The sequence below is a fragment of the Ceratotherium simum genome, chromosome 31 (assembly GCF_057802395.1).
Source record: "Ceratotherium simum simum isolate JZ-2026a chromosome 31, ASM5780239v1, whole genome shotgun sequence".
Classification (NCBI taxonomy): Eukaryota; Metazoa; Chordata; class Mammalia; order Perissodactyla; family Rhinocerotidae; genus Ceratotherium; species Ceratotherium simum.
In genome coordinates, this window is record NC_141930.1 from 9,069,011 (window position 1) to 9,087,995 (window position 18,985).

General features: G+C 38.0%; 1 protein-coding gene and 1 non-coding gene across 4 annotated transcripts in view; both read right to left on the reverse strand.

The window, feature by feature from the left end:
* The window catches only part of ZC2HC1A (zinc finger C2HC-type containing 1A), a 49,680-nt gene extending 40,156 nt beyond the window's left edge, over positions 1-9,524 (reverse strand). For all 3 annotated transcript variants that reach the window (XM_004427134.3, XM_087420406.1, XM_087420405.1), the window contains exons 1-2: positions 9,410-9,524; positions 742-815 (exon numbers count right to left, since the gene is read on the reverse strand). In XM_004427134.3, the coding sequence (XP_004427191.2) occupies positions 742-815; positions 9,410-9,524 (189 nt within the window). The remainder of the gene's footprint in view (positions 1-741; positions 816-9,409) is intronic.
* A 3,733-nt stretch (positions 9,525-13,257) lies between these two features.
* Positions 13,258-13,329, reverse strand: TRNAA-CGC (transfer RNA alanine (anticodon CGC)). Its single transcript has one exon. It is a non-coding gene; the product is annotated as a tRNA-Ala (tRNA).
* Between the last annotated feature and the right edge of the window lie 5,656 nt (positions 13,330-18,985).

An 18,985-nucleotide genomic window follows, 5' to 3' on the forward strand; every position in this document is an offset into this window, starting at 1 on the left:
AACAAACTGGAAATAGTAAGAGGTGGAAAACGGATTGTGGCAAAACTCTAATCAGCAGATCCATATTCAAAGAAAAGTCTTTATGCTACATCAAAATATTAATAAATGTATACTCATGTTTGAAGTAAAAGATTTAAGATACATAGGTTTTTTTTTTTTTTCTTATTCTCTATTTAGCTATTTTTTATTAAAATCAGTTAAAAGTGCTTCTATTTGTATATACTAAGTATCTAAAAGTAGCTAGAGAATGCATAATATATTTTAGGTGCACTTTTAATTGAAAAAAATTTTTCCTTGGAATATTTCAAATATACATAATTGAGAGAATAGTGTCATAAACTCCTATTTACTCATCACCCTGTTTTAACAATTACCAACATTTTAGCAATCTTGTTTCATCCATCTCAGCTTTCTTTCCTGAAGTACTTTAAAGCAAATCCCAGATATCATTCCGTATCTTTAAATACATTATCATGCATTTCTAACTTTTTTGTTTTGTTTTTGTTAATATTCCCAGAAAGAGAAGAATACTTTAACACTTTAATAGAGGAGTTTTGAAGACCAATCAAACTCGGAAGGAAAAAGACTGCTCTGCAAGAATGACAGATGCAACTGATGCTCTTGAACAAAGAACACTAGCTAGTATCTTTAAATTATTCCACAGAGGTTCTTTCCATGTGAGTTGTCCTGAGTATTGAACAATTACTGATCTACCAAACCCCAAAGGAAAGAGGTACTCACTAATGCCGCTGGAAAGAATGTTCTTCCACAAATCTTGCAAGGTAACAATTCTCCAACCTGGACACTTCCATTTTCTAAAACGGAAAAGAATTTAATCAATTCTATAGTTCAACTTGTGAAAATTCCTAATTTTAATATTTTCCCTTAGTTTATAGGTAAGTTGTGAGTTTTTGTGAAATGTGTCTTGTTTCACTTTGAAACAAGCAACATTATTGATTGAAATGGGCACAAGACTTAAGAGTTATCAGTGGTCAAAAAGGCCACGCCAAATACAGAAGTCATGATTTAAGGAAAACCAAACTGATATGGTTGGAAATATCTGGTTTTCTTTTATTTTAATCAAATCAATTTGTCATATTCTCTTAATTTATAGGCTATCTCTTTTGTAAATTACTAAACTTTCAAAACCAAATTTATCTTAAGGTTAATTTTATTTATTATTAATCTTCAAAGCATTGAGAAATAACATTGGTGATCAGCAAGGTGGCTTCCTAAGATGATGTAGGGAGTCTAGGATAAAAACAGTCTTGTCAGAACAAGAAATCAATATCAGACAACAAGAAGTACAACACCTTAAGGAAAAGATCACCTAGTTGTTATGCAAACTGCCTGTATTATGCGAACTGTTCACTATTTTATACATATAATATTATATTAAGATTCACTGGACCAGCAAATTGAGATATACTGACCTTATGGGCACAAATCATTAAATAAAGAAGAAATAGCTGCAACTTTTACTCAATCAAAAATTATTACATCTACCATGTACTTGCATGCAACAAATTTTGTTACTAAAATGATAAAAAGAAAAAACCTACATTCTTTGAGATTCTACATAACTGAGTCAATTTGTCATTTTATTATCTAGCCAAATATCAAACAATTTCCATACCTTCAATTTTCTAAATACGATACTTGAAATTATATCTTTACCATATTTTCTGAATATTTTACTGATTGTTAAAATTCCTGTATCATATGAAAGACAAATAGAAAAATATTCTCTTTTAGAAGTAACATAAATAAACTCATGAGAAAAGTACATTTATGACTTCATATAATTTGTTCCAAGGCATTTAGTGAGTTTACAGAAAACTAATCAGGAGAATCACAATAGCCATAGGTGGGAATACAGACAAACAGTCACAGAAAAACTGTTTTGTTCTCTCACTCTCCTAACACTCCACGGCCATATTTTAGTGGTAGATAGGGACTATTTGTCATCTCAGATGGAGGCAATATCTCTATGGTGGCAATTAAGCACTGGACACTACAAAAGCAAAGCTAATTGCTTGATTTGTCCTTCTCCAATATCAGAGGCTAGGCTAGGTTATTTCGGGAGAGCAACTTCATTTATCTGGATCACTTCATTCCACTATCTAGAAAGTTGAGGCAGTCGCTGGATCAAATCCATTATGCACATTAAGATAAGAATGTCTTCATAAGGATGGTCAGAGTGATACCACATGCTGCATAATCTATTAAGCTTGCTTATTTATAGCTTTCATGTATTCCTTGAAATTCTAAGCAATGACTTAAAAATTCATCAACACAAAATATGAACATGTATCATATATCTTACTTGCTTAAAAGTATATTTCAGTATCTCCTTGTCAAATGGATAACAAAGCAAAATCTTACAAAAATTAACTATTGAGAAAAACCAATTCAACAGATGGAAATAACCTGAGTGCCTACTCCAGCACCTACTACTTGCCAAGCATGTACCATGTCACAGTGACACAAGGGTGGAGTAACATAATCACGCCCTCATAAAGCCACGAGTCCATGTGATTTACTTCTTCACCATATCTAAGAACCAAATCATCTCCCACTTTTTTTATTAAAAAACTTAAAACTTAACAGCAACTAGAATACTACTATATAATAAAACTCAACTCCTGGGATTAATTCCTACAAGATATCAAACGTGTTTAGATTGTCCTTAAAGGAAAAGTAAATCATTATCACTAAAAGGCATAAAAAGGAGGAAATAGCATTGAAAAGAAAGCATCTAAAAACAATTATCTTGAGAAACAAAAAAAATTTTAAATGCATTACTTTATTCAAAGTAAATAAAGATATATATAAATTTGTAATTTCCTCTTATATTAGCTGTTCATAGAGCACAGCCCTTTAATTCACAAAATATGCCATGTGCATGTGTGTCGGTGTCACCACACTCTGGAAAGAACTTCTACCAACAGGTCGTGATAAGCAGCTTAGGCTTTAGAGTCACAAGCACATTCTGTTCTAATGGTATTCATTAAAAGACATGACAGTGTAGTAAAAAAGGCACTGGAATTTGTCTCTTGTTATCTGAGTTCAAGTTCCAGCTCTGTCACTTAGAACTGAATCCCTGGGCAAGATATTTAATCTCTCTGAGGTTCAGATTCTTCTTGTATAAAACAAATAAGTTAAATGACCTGATTTGTGGCCCCCTTCTATCTCTAATATACCATAATGAATACACCATACTTATTTAATAAAATCTACCTTAAGATCACATTAGCAAGAAAAGTACACAGACAATAAGACACTTCCCTTATTGGTGTTAAATTTTTAAAAAATTGGTTATATATAAGAATTATTAAACTAATTGACCAATTGCAGATAGTGGAATGACTGCTTCAGGTACTGTGTAGTATGTAGAGGAAATCACTTTCACTTGTCTATATACAGAACTGAGAATCTGCAAGGACCTATAGCAAAGAACATGACGTCTCTCTCCTGGCTGGAAAAGTCTTCACTACATGACCTAGAAGGAAATGTATGAGTATATGTATCATATAGGTAGCTTCAATTCAACATCTGTTAAATAAGGATAATACCTGCTCAACCTGCCTTAAAATTTAAGAGCATCAGCTGAGATGTTATATATAAAAATGCTTCAAAACCAATGACATAAAACATACTGCTCTCCAGGGCATGCAGGCAAACTCCACTAATCTCTCTTGAGTGGCAAAAGCTAGCAAACGGCGCAGCTTATAAAAACACAGTAAAGGGATGATATTCAGAGGGGTGATTATTGCAGCAGAGAGCATTGTTGAAAGAAGCACTCAAACTGAAGGACAGAGCCAACTAAATAAAGTACTTTAATATTCTAAAACTCTCAAGAGCCAATCTCTCCTTATAAAATTTATCCAGCATACATTGTTGATTCTGTTACCGGTTGCTGTACATATTCAGCAACTTCAAAACCTGCGCGATAATAACGCTTGAAACGGTATCTTTATATAACACCATTATATAGGTGATGTGAAATAATATGCCGTTATCTAAAATAGTTATGAATTCTAAAATGTACACATTTAAAAAATGAGAGAGAACATTTTCAAAACAAAAGAAATCTTGGAAATTAAGAACAGTTCTGGCCTCTGTGTAGCATGTCTATTTCCTCACCACTGGTCACTGCTCATCTGAATCCAACCTTTAAAACTCAACAAACCTTTCTTTTGAAGCATATGACATTTGCACCACTTTCTTCTTATAATCCTTTTTTAAAATCTAATTACTTCCAGATCAACAATCTCCAATATCTCACAAGATTTTCCTTTTTCAGCTCATCTTAGACTACAACATTTCAAATTCACACTTAACCTGCTCAACACATAACCTTCACCCTCCACCCCATTTAGTCACCTGCACTCCAGTTCAGCAAAAACCACTGTTACAAAACACTAACCAGCAAAAACAACTTAGAAAGGGGTCACCTCCGGACTCTCAAAATACTCAAGCTCCCTCTCCAACCAGAGACTTCCACCTTCTACCTCTCTCTAAATCACACTCCTGATCTCAGAGTGACTCGCATTTTCTTGATAACCGGTTCTGGCCGCACTTCCCTTCCTTCCCAGTCTGACCCTGACTAGTCATTTCCACCACTTTTCACCAATCACCCTCAAATCCCTTGCTCCCATGGTCAAATGTTTAGAAAATGCTAGATTAAACAAATGAGTTTTCTTAGAGTAGAACTTCCTCAGTCTTAAAAAAGGGATTTAGTATGCCCTTATTTCCCCAACAGAAATCCTTTCTGCCCCTAAGAGATATTTGAGAGCCACGTCCTGAGTAGCACATTTTTTTGAAACACTGGCTTACATTTACTGATTACCCACTCTCCCCCTCTCATTCTCTCCTTATCAGAATTGCAGGCAAACTGTTATATTATCAGGCCTAACCACCACATTAAAATAGATGTATTCATTGATAGAAGTACTTATTGAGTAGCAAGGCTGAGACAGGAACTGTTCTAGGAGGCAGGCACACAGTGATGAAAAAAACCAAGACCCTGATCTTATGGAGCCTCTATTCTTCTAATAGGGAAAAAAATAAATAAAAACAATTAAATATATAAAATGTCAGGTAGTGATAAGCATAACGTAGAAAAGTAGAGCAGAGTAAGGGGAGAGAAGATAGTTATAAGGCTCTGTGTATGTGTGTTTGAGAAGTGGGTAGGATCAGGGAAACCTTTAATAAGGAGATACAGTAGAGACCTTAAGAAACAGAGGCAACTGATCGTCGTTAATCTGCTAATTGTCAAATTCAGAGCCCTCTTTTGAATCCTCATCCTACTGGACCTTTCTACAGCATGAGGCACTGCTGATCAGTTCTTGCCACCTTTAAAAGTCTTTCTTTCTTGGCCTCAGTGATATTTTTCTCTCCTAAGCCCAAGTTTTACAGATCTCATAAACTAAGCAGGGTCTGACCTGGTTAGTAGTCAGACCTCCAGAAACACCAGATGCTGTAGGCTTTTTCTGGCACATATTCACTGTTCAATAAATATAGGCTTCTCCCCAACTTTCCTTTCTTGACAATTTTTAAACCTCTTTAAAGACTCCCTTCCACTCCAATCTTCTTTCCTGCTCAACCCTAAAACATCAGTTCCTCCCAAGTTTCTTTCCTCATTTTGTTAAATACAGCTTTCCTGGGTGAATGCATCCATTTGCTATCACTTATCTACTGATGACTACCAAACTAAAAACCCCAGATAGAGATTTCCAAGTAGCTATGAGACTTTTCCACCAGATATCTCCCAAGTGCTGTAGAAACACATTTCTAGAGCCAAACTCATTACCTCATCTCCCAAACTTGGTCTTCCTCTTGGTTAAAGACACTTAATACTCCCTCTTAGTCCGAGCTATAAAGCTGTTTTATCTTTGATTCCTTTTCCCTCTCACATTCGGTGGTCATGTCTCATCTTTCCATCTCAGAAATGTCTTCTAAATCGTTCCTGCTACTTTTGCCCTAGTTCAAATCTTCATCACATACATGTATTTCCCACCTCCCCATTCTCTCGTCTATCCTGCTGCCATAGTTATCCAGTGAGATTGCCCACAATCCCTCCCAAGCACGCAATGTCTTACCCATACTGAACCATGCTTAAGCTCCTAACACACTTCCTGGGATACTGTGATTTTATCCATCCAAAAAACAAGTACTGAAGGGGCCTTCTATGTAGTAGGCACTTTGCAAAATGCTTTATATATGCTACCTCATTTAACACTCAGTATAGTTCAGGTAGATTGGCATTGACGGCTCCATCTTTTATAGCTGAGGAAACTGAAATTCAGGTGAAGTAAACTGCCCAAATCATAGAGCTAAAAAGAAACCTAGCATGGATCCAAACACAGGCCTTTCCAACACACTGCCTATTAAAATATCTAGCATCTGACTCAGTACCAAAAAACAATGAATGCTAGATAAATTAATCAAGATGAAGAATTATTCAGGAAACTAGTATGAGTTTAGACTAGGGAAAAACAAAACAAAAAAGAAACCCTAATGGGACAGGATGGCTGTCTTCAACTAGATCAAGGGCTACACTGAAGAAGAGCAGACTTCTAATCAAGTTTTAGAGGGCAGTACACTAAGATCTACTAATTTTAGCAGTGCAAAAGAGGAATGGGCAGCCTAATCTTATGAAAGGAATGACAATACTGTACATGGATAAAATCTGCTTAGAGTTTATCACCTTCCCATTTTACAGATGAAAAGCTTATGAGAGATTAGAACTCTCCCAAGTCTAGAACTATTTCTATTGCCTTTAGATATATCTATAGGGCACGAGCTTTAGGTGAAAAGAAATTAAAGGCTTTGCTCTAATTACCTACACAATGCAGAAGTGCTCAGATATAGATTATACAAAATCATTAGTAATAATTCATATTTGGTTTTGAAAAACAAGGTTCAGCCTAATAGCTCATCTCTTGACAATCCAGGAAGCATAAAAGTCCCAGAAGACCAAAAATAATACACACAATTGGTATACGATCTACATGCAGATAATTTATAAGTTACAAGAAAGAGTATGATAATCTTCAATAGAATTTTTCAGGGGTCCATATATTTTCTGGTTTTACAATCAAGATTACTCTAGTAACTGGTTTTAGCTAGAAATGTGGGTCTAATGCCAAACAGTACAATATTTACTCAATTACTAAGACATGTTAAGCAAACTCTTGATGATTTTTTTACTGGGTACTGCAATATAATGTTTATTAGACACCTTCAAAGCGCTAGACTTTAGCTTTCAATAGTGCAAAAACTTTATTTTATCTATCATTGTTTCAATGTATCAATGTTTATTAAATGAAGGCATAGATGAATGAATTAATGGTAACCTTAAGACTCAAAGTTTTGATCTTTGCAAAGTGTGACCTAATAGGGACTGAATTGGAAGAAGGAAAGAAAGAAAGGCACTGTCCTAACTTCAACAAAAAAACTCTAAGAGCTTTTATTAGTCTAAATCACTTGAAATTACCAATATCCAATTGTTTTGCCATACAAAAAGGACAATTTCATATATTTTAACCTAACACACTAAAATTAAACACATCATAATGATAGCAACTCATTTTGTTAAAAAAAAATATATCAAATGAAGAGTAAAGACTAAGTACTGTTTAACATGATACATCACAAGCTGGGCCCCACAAAACACACCCGTCATAACATACCATATTACATCAGGATTCACGTACTTCTCCACCCCTGTAATTGAGTATTATAATAGGTTTTTATTATATTTTAAAAGCATTCTTAGTAAGATTTCAATAGTGATGTTTTAGCACTGCTAAAATATAAGGTTCACTAAAACGTAGGCTCAATGAGAGTAGGGCTTTGACTTTTTATTTTTTTGCTGTATCCCCAGGGCTTGAATGGTGCCCATCACAAAGTCATTTATCTAACAACAAATATTGAGTACCTACTTTGTGTCAGACACTATTTTAGGTGCTCAGCGTACATAAGTGAAAAACCTGACAAAGATCTTTGACTTAATTACAAACGCTGAATAAAATAATGAAAATCTGCAGAGACACTGTTCTAAAGCACATTAAGGGTATACGATAACCTTAGGAGAATTCCAGAACCCATGATCCTACCCACTGTGCTATAAAACCACCAATGTTTTAAAATTTGTAAAAAAAAAGGTAAGCTGCCTCCAGAAGTCTTCTAAACAAAAGTATTTTGAAAGTAAGGAGCACTATGATTACAAGTCCTACTTCATTGAAACTTGAATGATCTGCCTAAAATAAATTGAATAAGCACGGATCAAGACCTTCATTTGTCATAATATACTGCAGCTGCCCACAAACGGCGAATTATCAGAATTGCTGATTAGCTATCATCCTCAAGGTGTTTACTATAAGAGCTTCACCTCAGAGCAAAAGCATTATATTTGCATTGTGGTGCGCTTAGGTCACTGCAAAAAGTTACCACTTATTACTTTCCACTTCATAACACAACCTGAAATAATTCACTCTCCAGCATGCAACGATGCCTAGAGGCTCAGTGCCTCTGCTTATTAATTCCACCTGAATCTACGTAAATTAGGAGAAAAAAGCTAAATCACGACCACAGGATCTTTGAATTCTGCAGGCTTATTCTTCACCAGAAGGATTAACCACAATTTGAAAAAGAACCTTGAAACTGCTGTCGCCAGTGCTAGGTGGGTTTTTTTTCCTTTGTTGTTTTGAGGCGAATGCAGTATTACACTGGATAAAATGGGTAAAGAGAACGGAGAAAGAGTGAAAGAACTGGGAACAAAGCAACACCGGGAGTCATGGTTACAGCATAAGGATAAACCCAAAGATAAGGAACCAATGCTGGCCCTTCCTTGCAGAGTCGTCGTGAATAAACCCTGAGGTCCTGCCGTTAATCTATTGTCCCGGCTCTAAAGCTCGCCAGCGACACTTCCTCGGGAGACGCTCTTGGCATCCCCTCCATAGAAGATGCTGTAGAAAGGGAAAAACGGTTACCCAGGGAGACCGGCCACGGGAAGTGTCAAAAGCCGAGGGTGGGGACACACCCCGGGGCCCGAGAAAAGACGGGAGGTGGGGAGGCGGTGGACATGAACGGACCGTCCACCTTGCAAGGAAAATAAAATCCGGCCAGAGGCTGTGACTACCAAACGGACGCCCGGGAGTCAAGCAAGACCCGAAAATGGGAGGAAGGGACCCGCAGGCGTGTTCAGAAGCCAGACCGGGCTCCGGGTGGCGCACCCCAGCCGAGGACCGTCCGAGGAGGGCAGCCTGAGGGGGCCGTCGGGCTCCAGCCCCCGCCTCCGGAGAGGCCGCGGGGCCCGCCGCTTCGTCCCGGCGCCGGCCTCCCCGGCCCCGGCGTCCACGGCGCCTCAGCGGCCCCCGCCCCGCATCCCTTCCCCTCTCACCTCCCAGCCCCTCCATCGCGCCGCCACGCACAGCTCGCCGCGGCTCCTCCGACAGCGCCCGCCGCCGCCCAGCTCCCGCTGTAGCAACCCGGCCGCGCCTCCCACCCGCTAACATCCCGGCCTCCCATTGGCCGGGCGCTGGCGGGGCGGGGCTCCGGGGGCGGGGCCTCGAGGGGCGGCGCGCCTCCCGCCGCCGCCGCCGCTGCCGCTGCGCCGCTGCCTCCTGACGCCGAGCGTTCCCGTCGCCCTGTAGCGCGTGCGGCCGCCAGACAGCGCCTTTGTCCGCCCGCAGCGTCGTCTCGCTCACACCTTCTCCTTCCGTGGGGACTATCTCAGCACCTCGTGGGCCGCCGTCGCCAGTCCCCCAGTCGGTGCAGCTCTGTCTTCTCGTGTGTCCTCTCTGAGGACTCGGGGCAGACAAACCAAACGCGCGCCCCACGCGCTGGTGTGCAGCACACTCTCCATTTTCCGCCACTTGGTCACACGGCTTCACCTGAGTGTGTTCCCTAGACTTCACCTTCACACACCGCCTTCTGAGTTAAGGCGCCTTTTCCTACTGAAATAGTGCTTTTCCCCGGGATTGTGGAACTGAGATTGCTGCAGGCGCTTGAAAACGGTGTCCTCAGCCTGAGAGCTTGGGCCCCAAACGAGCAGGGAAACCGCGCCCTCCCTTCACTTCATCTCCACTCGGCCCACCCTGGCCCTGTCCTTCATCATCCTGGAACTGAAAAGTCGTCTGGCCTCGAACTTAGGAGGAAGCAGGGAAACTGTGTTTGCTCCTGGAGTTTAAGGGAACTGACCTACCTATGTCAGAATGAGGCCTGTGTCCGAGTCACAGCCTCTTGGGGATGAAGGGACCTTCAAAACGAGCTAAAACCTTTGCTTAACAGTTGAACACTTTTCACCAGAACTCAATTTCTTTGAAAATTTGATTTGGCAGTGATCAACAAGCCAAATTGTTTGTTAACTCTTGTGTATCTACTGGCGAGTTGTCAGTATTAATGCAATTATCATACGTCTTACATTAATTTTCTCATTAATCTGTTCAATTGCCAAGTTTTGACATCATTTCTAACTTTGTCTACTATTAAAAGTATGTATCTTACAACAGGGTATATCTTACTGTATGTAGCCTTTGGGAAGCAAGAATCCTCCTACTCTCCATTCAAATGGATGTGTTATAAACAAACAAACGCTGGGGGGCACATCATCTCTTACTGAGAAGGTGCTCTAGCCCATCTCGTGTAAGTCTCGGACTCCTGCCCTTCCCCTGGTTCTGCCCTGGCTCTCTGCTCTTTGGGGATCTGAGATCCTGGACCTGGTTTGCCAAACGACAAGCACAACCACCTCTTAGCCACCCTGTGCTAACTGTGGAAAGGACCTTTTTCCTCAGTGCTGTGAAGACAAAATTAGGATTGGAGGCGGGAGGAACTTTTAAAAGGGCACTGAGGAAGAAAAAAGCACACATAGGAGAAAACCCAAAAATAAAGAAGCACTTTACAAATTACAAGTTCTTGAACCGAAGTCAAGACAAAAATTGAGTTGGCTGATACACACCTTAGTGGGAATAAAAGCTACAATATCAAAAACAATAATGGTAATCAGAATTTAAAAAATCATGCCAGGCTTGTTTTAGGTTCTTTTCATATATTCACTTATTTAATCTTCAAAACAATTCTACAGAGTAGATACTATAATTTTCATTTTTCAGAATTGAAGTCTTCATTTTCTAGATGTCTCAGAGAGATTAATTGTTTTGCCAATATCTATACTACTAGTGAATGGTAGCTTGGATTTAAACTCTGGTCTGTGATTCTGCCTATGATGATTTCATGAAACTCCTCACTTTCTTCCTTCCTCAATTTGCCTTCTGGTTGCCTGAGAAGTAAATCCAAATGTTCAGATATGTTGTTTAAGGTATATTTGGGTAGGCATTACTGTGAGTCTTAATTCTCTAAAATGTGCCTGCTAATCTTCTCTACAGGTATCGGGCTCTCAGCGCTTTGATGCTACCCTGGCTCCTGCAGCTTTCCCCTGGTCCTGACGACTTGGTGAAGAGGACAATTTCTTATCTGTCTTCCTAAGGTCTTTCCTCTGCCTCCTACATGCCTGGCCTGACAGTCTCTTTGGTCTTGGTGCTCTCTTCTGACTTTACTTCCTCTCTGATCTGTTTTGTTTTTCTGATACATTCATTCAACAAATATTTGTTGAGTACCTACTATGTTTCAGACCCCTTTCATTACTAGCCAGTTACTAAAATGAATGCAGCTCAGTTTCTTTTCTTATGTTCCTAGGCTCTTATCTGTTCGTAATTTTCTTTAGCTGCCAAGTGATCTTTTTAGGTGATGACAACATTCATAGACAAATATGAATTAGAGATCTCACCACCTCTTTATCATACAAAAAAGAAAGCAAAGGTTCAGAGATGCTTACTGACTCAATCCAGATTACAAAACTAGTAAGTAGCTGAAATAGATATTGTACTCTGGTCTTATTACATCACGTCCCTGATTGTTTCCACTTTGCATTACTTTCCCTCAACCACCATTTCCTGGAGCCAATCCACATCTCCTTTGCCCCTTCTAAAAGGCTGAGCAAGCTACATATATCTTCTTGTTTCAAAGCTCCAACTTCCTGTTGGATCTTACACAAAGATCAGCTTCCCTTTCAGACAACCTTTGGCTCTCATTCAAATCATTTGCAGAGCACAGCTAAATGAGATTCTGAAACTCAGTGAGAATCCAACTCAGTTTATCAACTCTGCTATAACAGGGCGTTTCTTCCCTCCACAGCCTCCCGAGGAATGATCCACCACAATTTAGTATGTCAAAATTCATTCATACATTTGGTAATCATAACAAAATGATAATTTTCATCGAAAACAAAAGAAGCATATTTCCCTTAAAAGTGGGGAGAAGGGGCTGTTGAACAGTGTTCTAGACCAAAGAAGCACGTTCTGAGTTGGCTCTTGTTAGTTTTATTTTATAGATTGAAGTAAAAACAAAATTCTTTAAGTGTTCAGGGAAAAAAATAGTGATAGTCCTAGACAAGAAAACACCAAGAAAAGGGAAAAAAGAGGACCTAAAGCAAACTTTGTCTCCTTGATTGATTGGAGGGCTACTCATTCACAGTGTGATAGCAATTATTCCACCTCTTCCTCCTCTAATTCCAGAGGGAACTCCAATTCCAAAAGGAACTGCTCTTCTCCTCCACTTTCAAAACTAATTTCCCAGCCACAAAAGGATAAATTTTTTCAACCTTCAGTTATAATCCCATTTTTCATCCTTGCCACTACAATTCCAAATCTCATCTGAAAATCGACTAATCCAAATACTTACTGAGATACTCCTATGTAAGCAACACTGTTCTAGGCACAACAGAAAGCTCTGAAGAAGTCTCTCTGGTCTCTAGGAAGCTAACATCTGGTAGAGGAATCCCTGGGCAAGACATAATACAGAGCAATAGAGGACAATATATTCGATATATTGTTGTCTTAGATGTTGTGGTACAGCTTATACAAGTTAATTGGTTTCAGGAAGATATTTACATGAATGGAACAATTTTAAAGGTTTTATAGAGAAGTAGAACTTAAATTATGTCCTGCAGAGTGTCATTGGTTAGGTAAAGATCACTGGGGATGAGGGAGTAACGGCATAAGTCTCCTTAAGAAAAGAATGCGAGCCTAGCGTGTTTTAGGACAGTCAGTAAAGAAGCAAAGAGAGTTTTGTATATATTTTTGTTCATGTTGTAACATTTTTTCCTCTTTAACTTACAAAGGACGGGAATTATGGTTATATAATTTACATATCTTTAGCTCAATCTGTGTTTTTTTAAGACTGATAATTGCTTGGAGGTGCCAGGAGTCGAACCCGGGGCCTCATGCATGCGAAGCATGTGCTCTTCCAGTGAGCTACACCCCCTCACTGTTTGTTTATATATATTTTTAATCTCAGGTGCAGGGTGTTGAGTTAATAATACTTCCTCATGTACAGCATATACATCAACTGTCCGTGCAAAGTCACCTCTTCTTTCTTTTTTCCATTTTATTATTTTGGCTTGCATTCTCCATTTTAACTCCATTGACCAGCCTCCTCTCTGTAAGCACTATTATATTGAATGTAAGCTCTCAGCTCACAGATATCTTTATATATATGTGGTTCTCGATACATATATGGTACTGTTTTATATATGAATCTGTTTTTAATTTACGTACATGACATTATACTGTAGCCTTTATTCGGTTTGTAATTTTTAAATAAATATTCATTTAGAGATGTACTCATGTTGGTGTGTAACACTGGTTTATTGCTTCTGAATGCTGGATAGTATTTTGCTCCATGTGTGTACTACATTTTATTCACCCATTCCTGCAGTGATGGACACCCAGTTGCCTCTAACCTGCTGCTACAATGAACATCTTTGTGCCTGTCCCCTTATGAACCTGGGCTCAAGTTTCTCTGGGATGCATCCCTGGAATGGATTACTGGATCATATTTATTTCTAGTGAGTATGCCCAGATTGCTGTCTACAATGGCTGTGTCAGTGTACCTTCCCATTAGCAGTGTGCAAGAGTGCCCATCCTCCTATATCTCATTAATAGCTGGCTTATCTCTAATTTTGGCCAATCTGTTGGGAGTAGTAAGTTGGGCATCTCTTCATATACTTGCTAATTCAGATTTGGCTTTAAATGAATTGCCTAGTTTTATCCATACTTTATATTGCAAGTCTCATCTTTTTCTTATGGATTGTTAAATTCCTTGTGTATTCTAGATGTTAACCTCTTGCTAATTTTGATTATTTTAAAACTATTTTTCCAGTTTGTCAAATATCTGATAACTTTGTCTATGATGCCTTTCATTAAACAGAAATCCTTACCTTTAATTCTATCAAGTCCATCAATATATTTTTCATATGAATTGTGCACTTGAGTTTTTATTAAAGTTTTCTTTACCTGTAGATTATGAGGGTATTTGCATACACATTTTTCTATTAGTAGAGCCAAGTCTAATCCTAATAAAACAGAGACAATTTAGAGACAGACCGGAGAGGACAACAAAAACATTTTTTTCTAGTGTCTTTTATGTTATGGGGTAACTCTAAAAATTCAAATAGGAACCAATGCCCAGAACTGTTTTGAGACATTGTGAACTTCAGCTGTATCCAATTTTGCCTATTGTCTCCAGGAAAACCCAGTGTTTTCAGGTGCTCCTTTTCCTACCCAGAGGAAGAGAAACAGAGAAGAGAAATACAGTATATCCAGAGTCCTTTCCCCCTTACTTTATTATTAATCATAGCAGCTTCCCAGGGCCTTTAAGAGAGTTTTCTTAAAAATTCTGTTAAAGTTTACAAATAAATATTATATAATGTTGATGATGATGTCAGGGCATTTATACTAAGGACAAGAAAGGAAAATTCTCCCATTATAAATCACCTAAATGAATATCTTGGCACTTCTTTATGATTTTAAAAGCCTTGTGGCTCTGTTTCTTAAAACAATTATTAGATGGTGTGGTATCTGCAGCTGCCTTTTAATGGAAACAGCTATATGAGAATTCACTCTATAAACACATGCTAATTATGAATGTAATTGATTACTTGGTTTTGCCTTAAGAACAAACAGGTAAAAGTGAAAAACTAAAGCTTTAATTTTCATTGTGGATACACATTATTAGAATTATCTGACATTAACTATTTATACAAATGCCCACATTTACAAACTCATCTTTCTAGAAAAGTTGCTTGTTTACAGTTTTACATTGAAAGTTTACCATTCTATTTACTTACTTCTTACTTAGAATATATACCAAAAGTATAAATTTGGTATATTATCTGTCTGATGTTATCATATGAATCCAACAATTGTTTACTTGCCGTTTTCAAGAAACAGAGTTGCTGAAGCCTATGTACATTTATGTTTCTTAGCAGGCAACAGATAATCGACAAAATAGAAATAAGAATCTCCTCTAGCTGTGTTTTCAAAACATAATAAAGTTTATGCTTTTGTAAGAAAGAGAAATTCCAGATAATAAAATATTAGTATTCATAGGAACTTAATTTATGGGTAATTCAAGGAACTCCAGTTTTCAAAGAATTTGAATACTATAAAAGACTACAGTGGATGTCAGTCGGTTTTTGAGAATTCAGAGAGCTCTTAACACCTTTGCAGTGCCTCTGTTATTATTATGAACATCAATGACCCTTTCTAGTGGAGGTCGTTGTTGCATTCTCAAATCCCCTTTACTGGAAGGTGCACCCAGCTTCAGCTGTTGAGAATATCGACTGATAATCCTTAGATATTTCTTTCTCTAAAGAGTTGCCCTCCTTATAAAGAGTACTGCCATACCTGTGAGGTTATGGCCCTCATCATCAGGAGGGCAGCCCACAGCCGGTGACCCACTAACTCTGCACAGCAGACTAGCCTTTGACTCAAGCTGGGCTGAAGCCAGTCTTCAGATAAGATCACATCCTTACTACCTTTCTTCTTCCCTACTCCCCAAGAGGAGTCGTCTCGAACAAATCAATTCCACAAGAATCTCCATCTCAGTCTCTGCTTCTAGGAAACCTGAGCTTAGATCCTTTTATAGTTAGATAGTAGTAACAATTTAATGACTTAATACGTTATTAGAAGCTAAAAGTCCATCTTGTCATCTTTTCAGACTGTAATGCTATGAACCAGGAAATCAACCACGAGAAAAAAACGGGGAGAGTGACAAAAATGCGGAGATTAAACAACATGCTACTGAACAACCAATGGATCATTGATGAAATTAACAGAGAAATAAAAAAATATCTGGAAACAAACAAAAATGAAAATATGCCATAGAAAATTATATGGGATGCAACAAAAGTGGTCCTGAGAGGGAAACTTATAGCGATACAAGCCCACCTTAACAAACAAGAAAAAGCCCAAATAAGCAACCTTAAATTACACCTAACAGAACTAGAAAAAGAAGACCAAACAAAGCCCAAAGTCAGCAGAAGGAGAGAAATAATAAAAATCAGAGCAGAAATAAATGAAATTGACACCAAAAAACAGTAGAAAGCATTAATGAAACAAAGAGTTGGTTCTTTGAGAAGACAAAAAAAATTGACAAACCTTTAGGCCAGACTTACTAAGAAAAAAAGAGAAAAGGCTCAATTAAATAAAATTAGAAATGAAAGGCGAGAAATTACAAGGGATACCATGGAAATACAAAGGATTATAAAAGAATACTATGAGAAATTATATGCCAAAAAATTGGACAATCTAGAAGAAATGGATAAATTCTCAGACTCATACAACCACCTGAAACTGAACCTAGAAGAAATAGAGAATCTGAATAGACTAATCACAAGTAAAGAGATTGAAATAGTAATCAAAAACCTCCCAAAAAATAAAAGTTCAGGACCAGACGGCTTCTGTGGTGAATTTTGCCAAACATTCAAAGAAGACTTAATACCCATCCTTGTCAAACTATTCCAAAAATTAGAGAAAGATGGAACACTTCCTAACTCATTCTAGGAGGCCAACATCACCCTGATACCAAAGCCAGGCAAAGACAACACAAAGAAGGAAAATTACAGGCCAATATCGCTGATGAACATAGATGCAAAAGTCCTCAACAAAATATTGGCAAACTGAATACAACAATACATTAAAAAGATCATACACCATGATCCAGTGGGATTTATACCAGGGATGCAGGGATGGTTCAACATCTGCAAATCAATCAACGTGATACACCACATCAACAAAACAAAGAATAAAATCCACTTGGTCATCTCAATAGTTGCAGAGAAGGCATTTGACAAGATACAACATCCATTTATGATAAAAACTCTCAACAAAATGGGTATAGAAGGAAAGTACCTCAACATAATAAAGGCTATTTATGACAAACCCACAGTCAATATCATACTCAATGGGGAAAGGCTGAAAGCCATTCCTCTGAGAACAGGAACAAGACAAGGCTGCCCATTCTCACCACTCTTACTCAACATAGTACTGGAGGTTTTGGCCAGAGTAATTAGGCAAGAAAAGGGAATAAAAGGAATCCAAATAGGCAACGAAGAAGTGAAACTCTCACTATTTGCAGGTGACATGATTTTATATATAGAAAACCCTAAAGAATCCATTGGAAGACTATTAGAAATAATCAACTACAGCAAAGTCGCAGGGTACAAAATCAATCTACAAAAATCAGTTGCATTTCTGTATGCTAATAACGAACTAACAGAAAGAGAGCTCAAAAAGATAATACCATTTACAATTGCATCAAAAAGAATAAAATATCTAGGGATAAATCTTACCAAGGAGGTGAAAGACCTATACAATGAAAACTACAAGACATTATTGAAAGAAATCAATGATGGCATAAAGAAATGGAAAGGCATCCCATGCACATGGATTGGAAGAATAAACATAGTTAAAATGTCCATACTACCTAAAGCACTCTACAGACTCAATGCAATCCCAATCAGAATCCCAATGACATTCTTCATGGAAATAGAAAAAAGAATACTAGAATTCATATGGGGCAACAAAAGACCCCAAATAGCTAGAGCAATCCTAAGGAAAAAGAACAAAGCAGGAGGCATCACAATCCCTGACTTCAAAACATACTACAAAGCAATAGTGATCAAAACAGCATGGTACTGGTACAAAAACAGACACACAGATCAATGGAACAGAATTGAAAGCCTAGAAATAAAACCACACATATATGGATAGCTAATTTTTGACAAAGGTGCTAAGAACACACAATGGAGAAAGGAAAGTCTCTTCAATAAATGGTGTTGGGAAAACTGGACAGCCACATGCAAAAGAATGAATGTGGAACATCTGCTATTGCCATTCACAAAAATTAACTCAAAATGGATCAAAGACCTGAAGGTGAGACCTGAAACTATAAAACTCATAGAAGAAAATATAGGCAACACACTATTTGACATTGGTTTTAAAGGAATCTTTTCCGATGACATGCCTACCCAGACTAGGGAAACTAAAGAAAAAATAAGCAAGTGGGACTTTATCAGATTAAAGAGCTTCTACAAGACAAATGAAACCAGAATCAAGATGAACAGACAACCCACCAGCTGGGAGAAAATATTTGCAAAACATATATCTGACAAGGGGTTAATCTCCATAATATATAAAGAACTCACACAACTGAACAACAAAAAAAACAAACAACCTGGTCAAAAAATGGGCAGAGGAAATGAACAGACACTTCTCCAAAGACGATATACAGATGACCAATAGGCACATGAAAAGATGTTCAACATCACTAATCATCAGGGAAATGCAAATCAAAACAACACTAAGATATCACCTCACACCTGTTAGAATGGCTATAATCATCAAGACAAAAAACTACAAATGTTGGAGAGGATGTGGAGAAACAGGAACACTCATACACAGCTCGTGGGAATGCAAACTGGTGCAGCCTCTATGGAAAACGGTATGGAGATTCCTCAAAGAATTAAAAATAGAAATACCCTATGATCCAGCTATCTCACTACTAAGAATCTATCCAACGAACCTGAAATCAACAATCCAAAGAGGCTTATGTACCCCTATGTTCATTGCAGCATTAT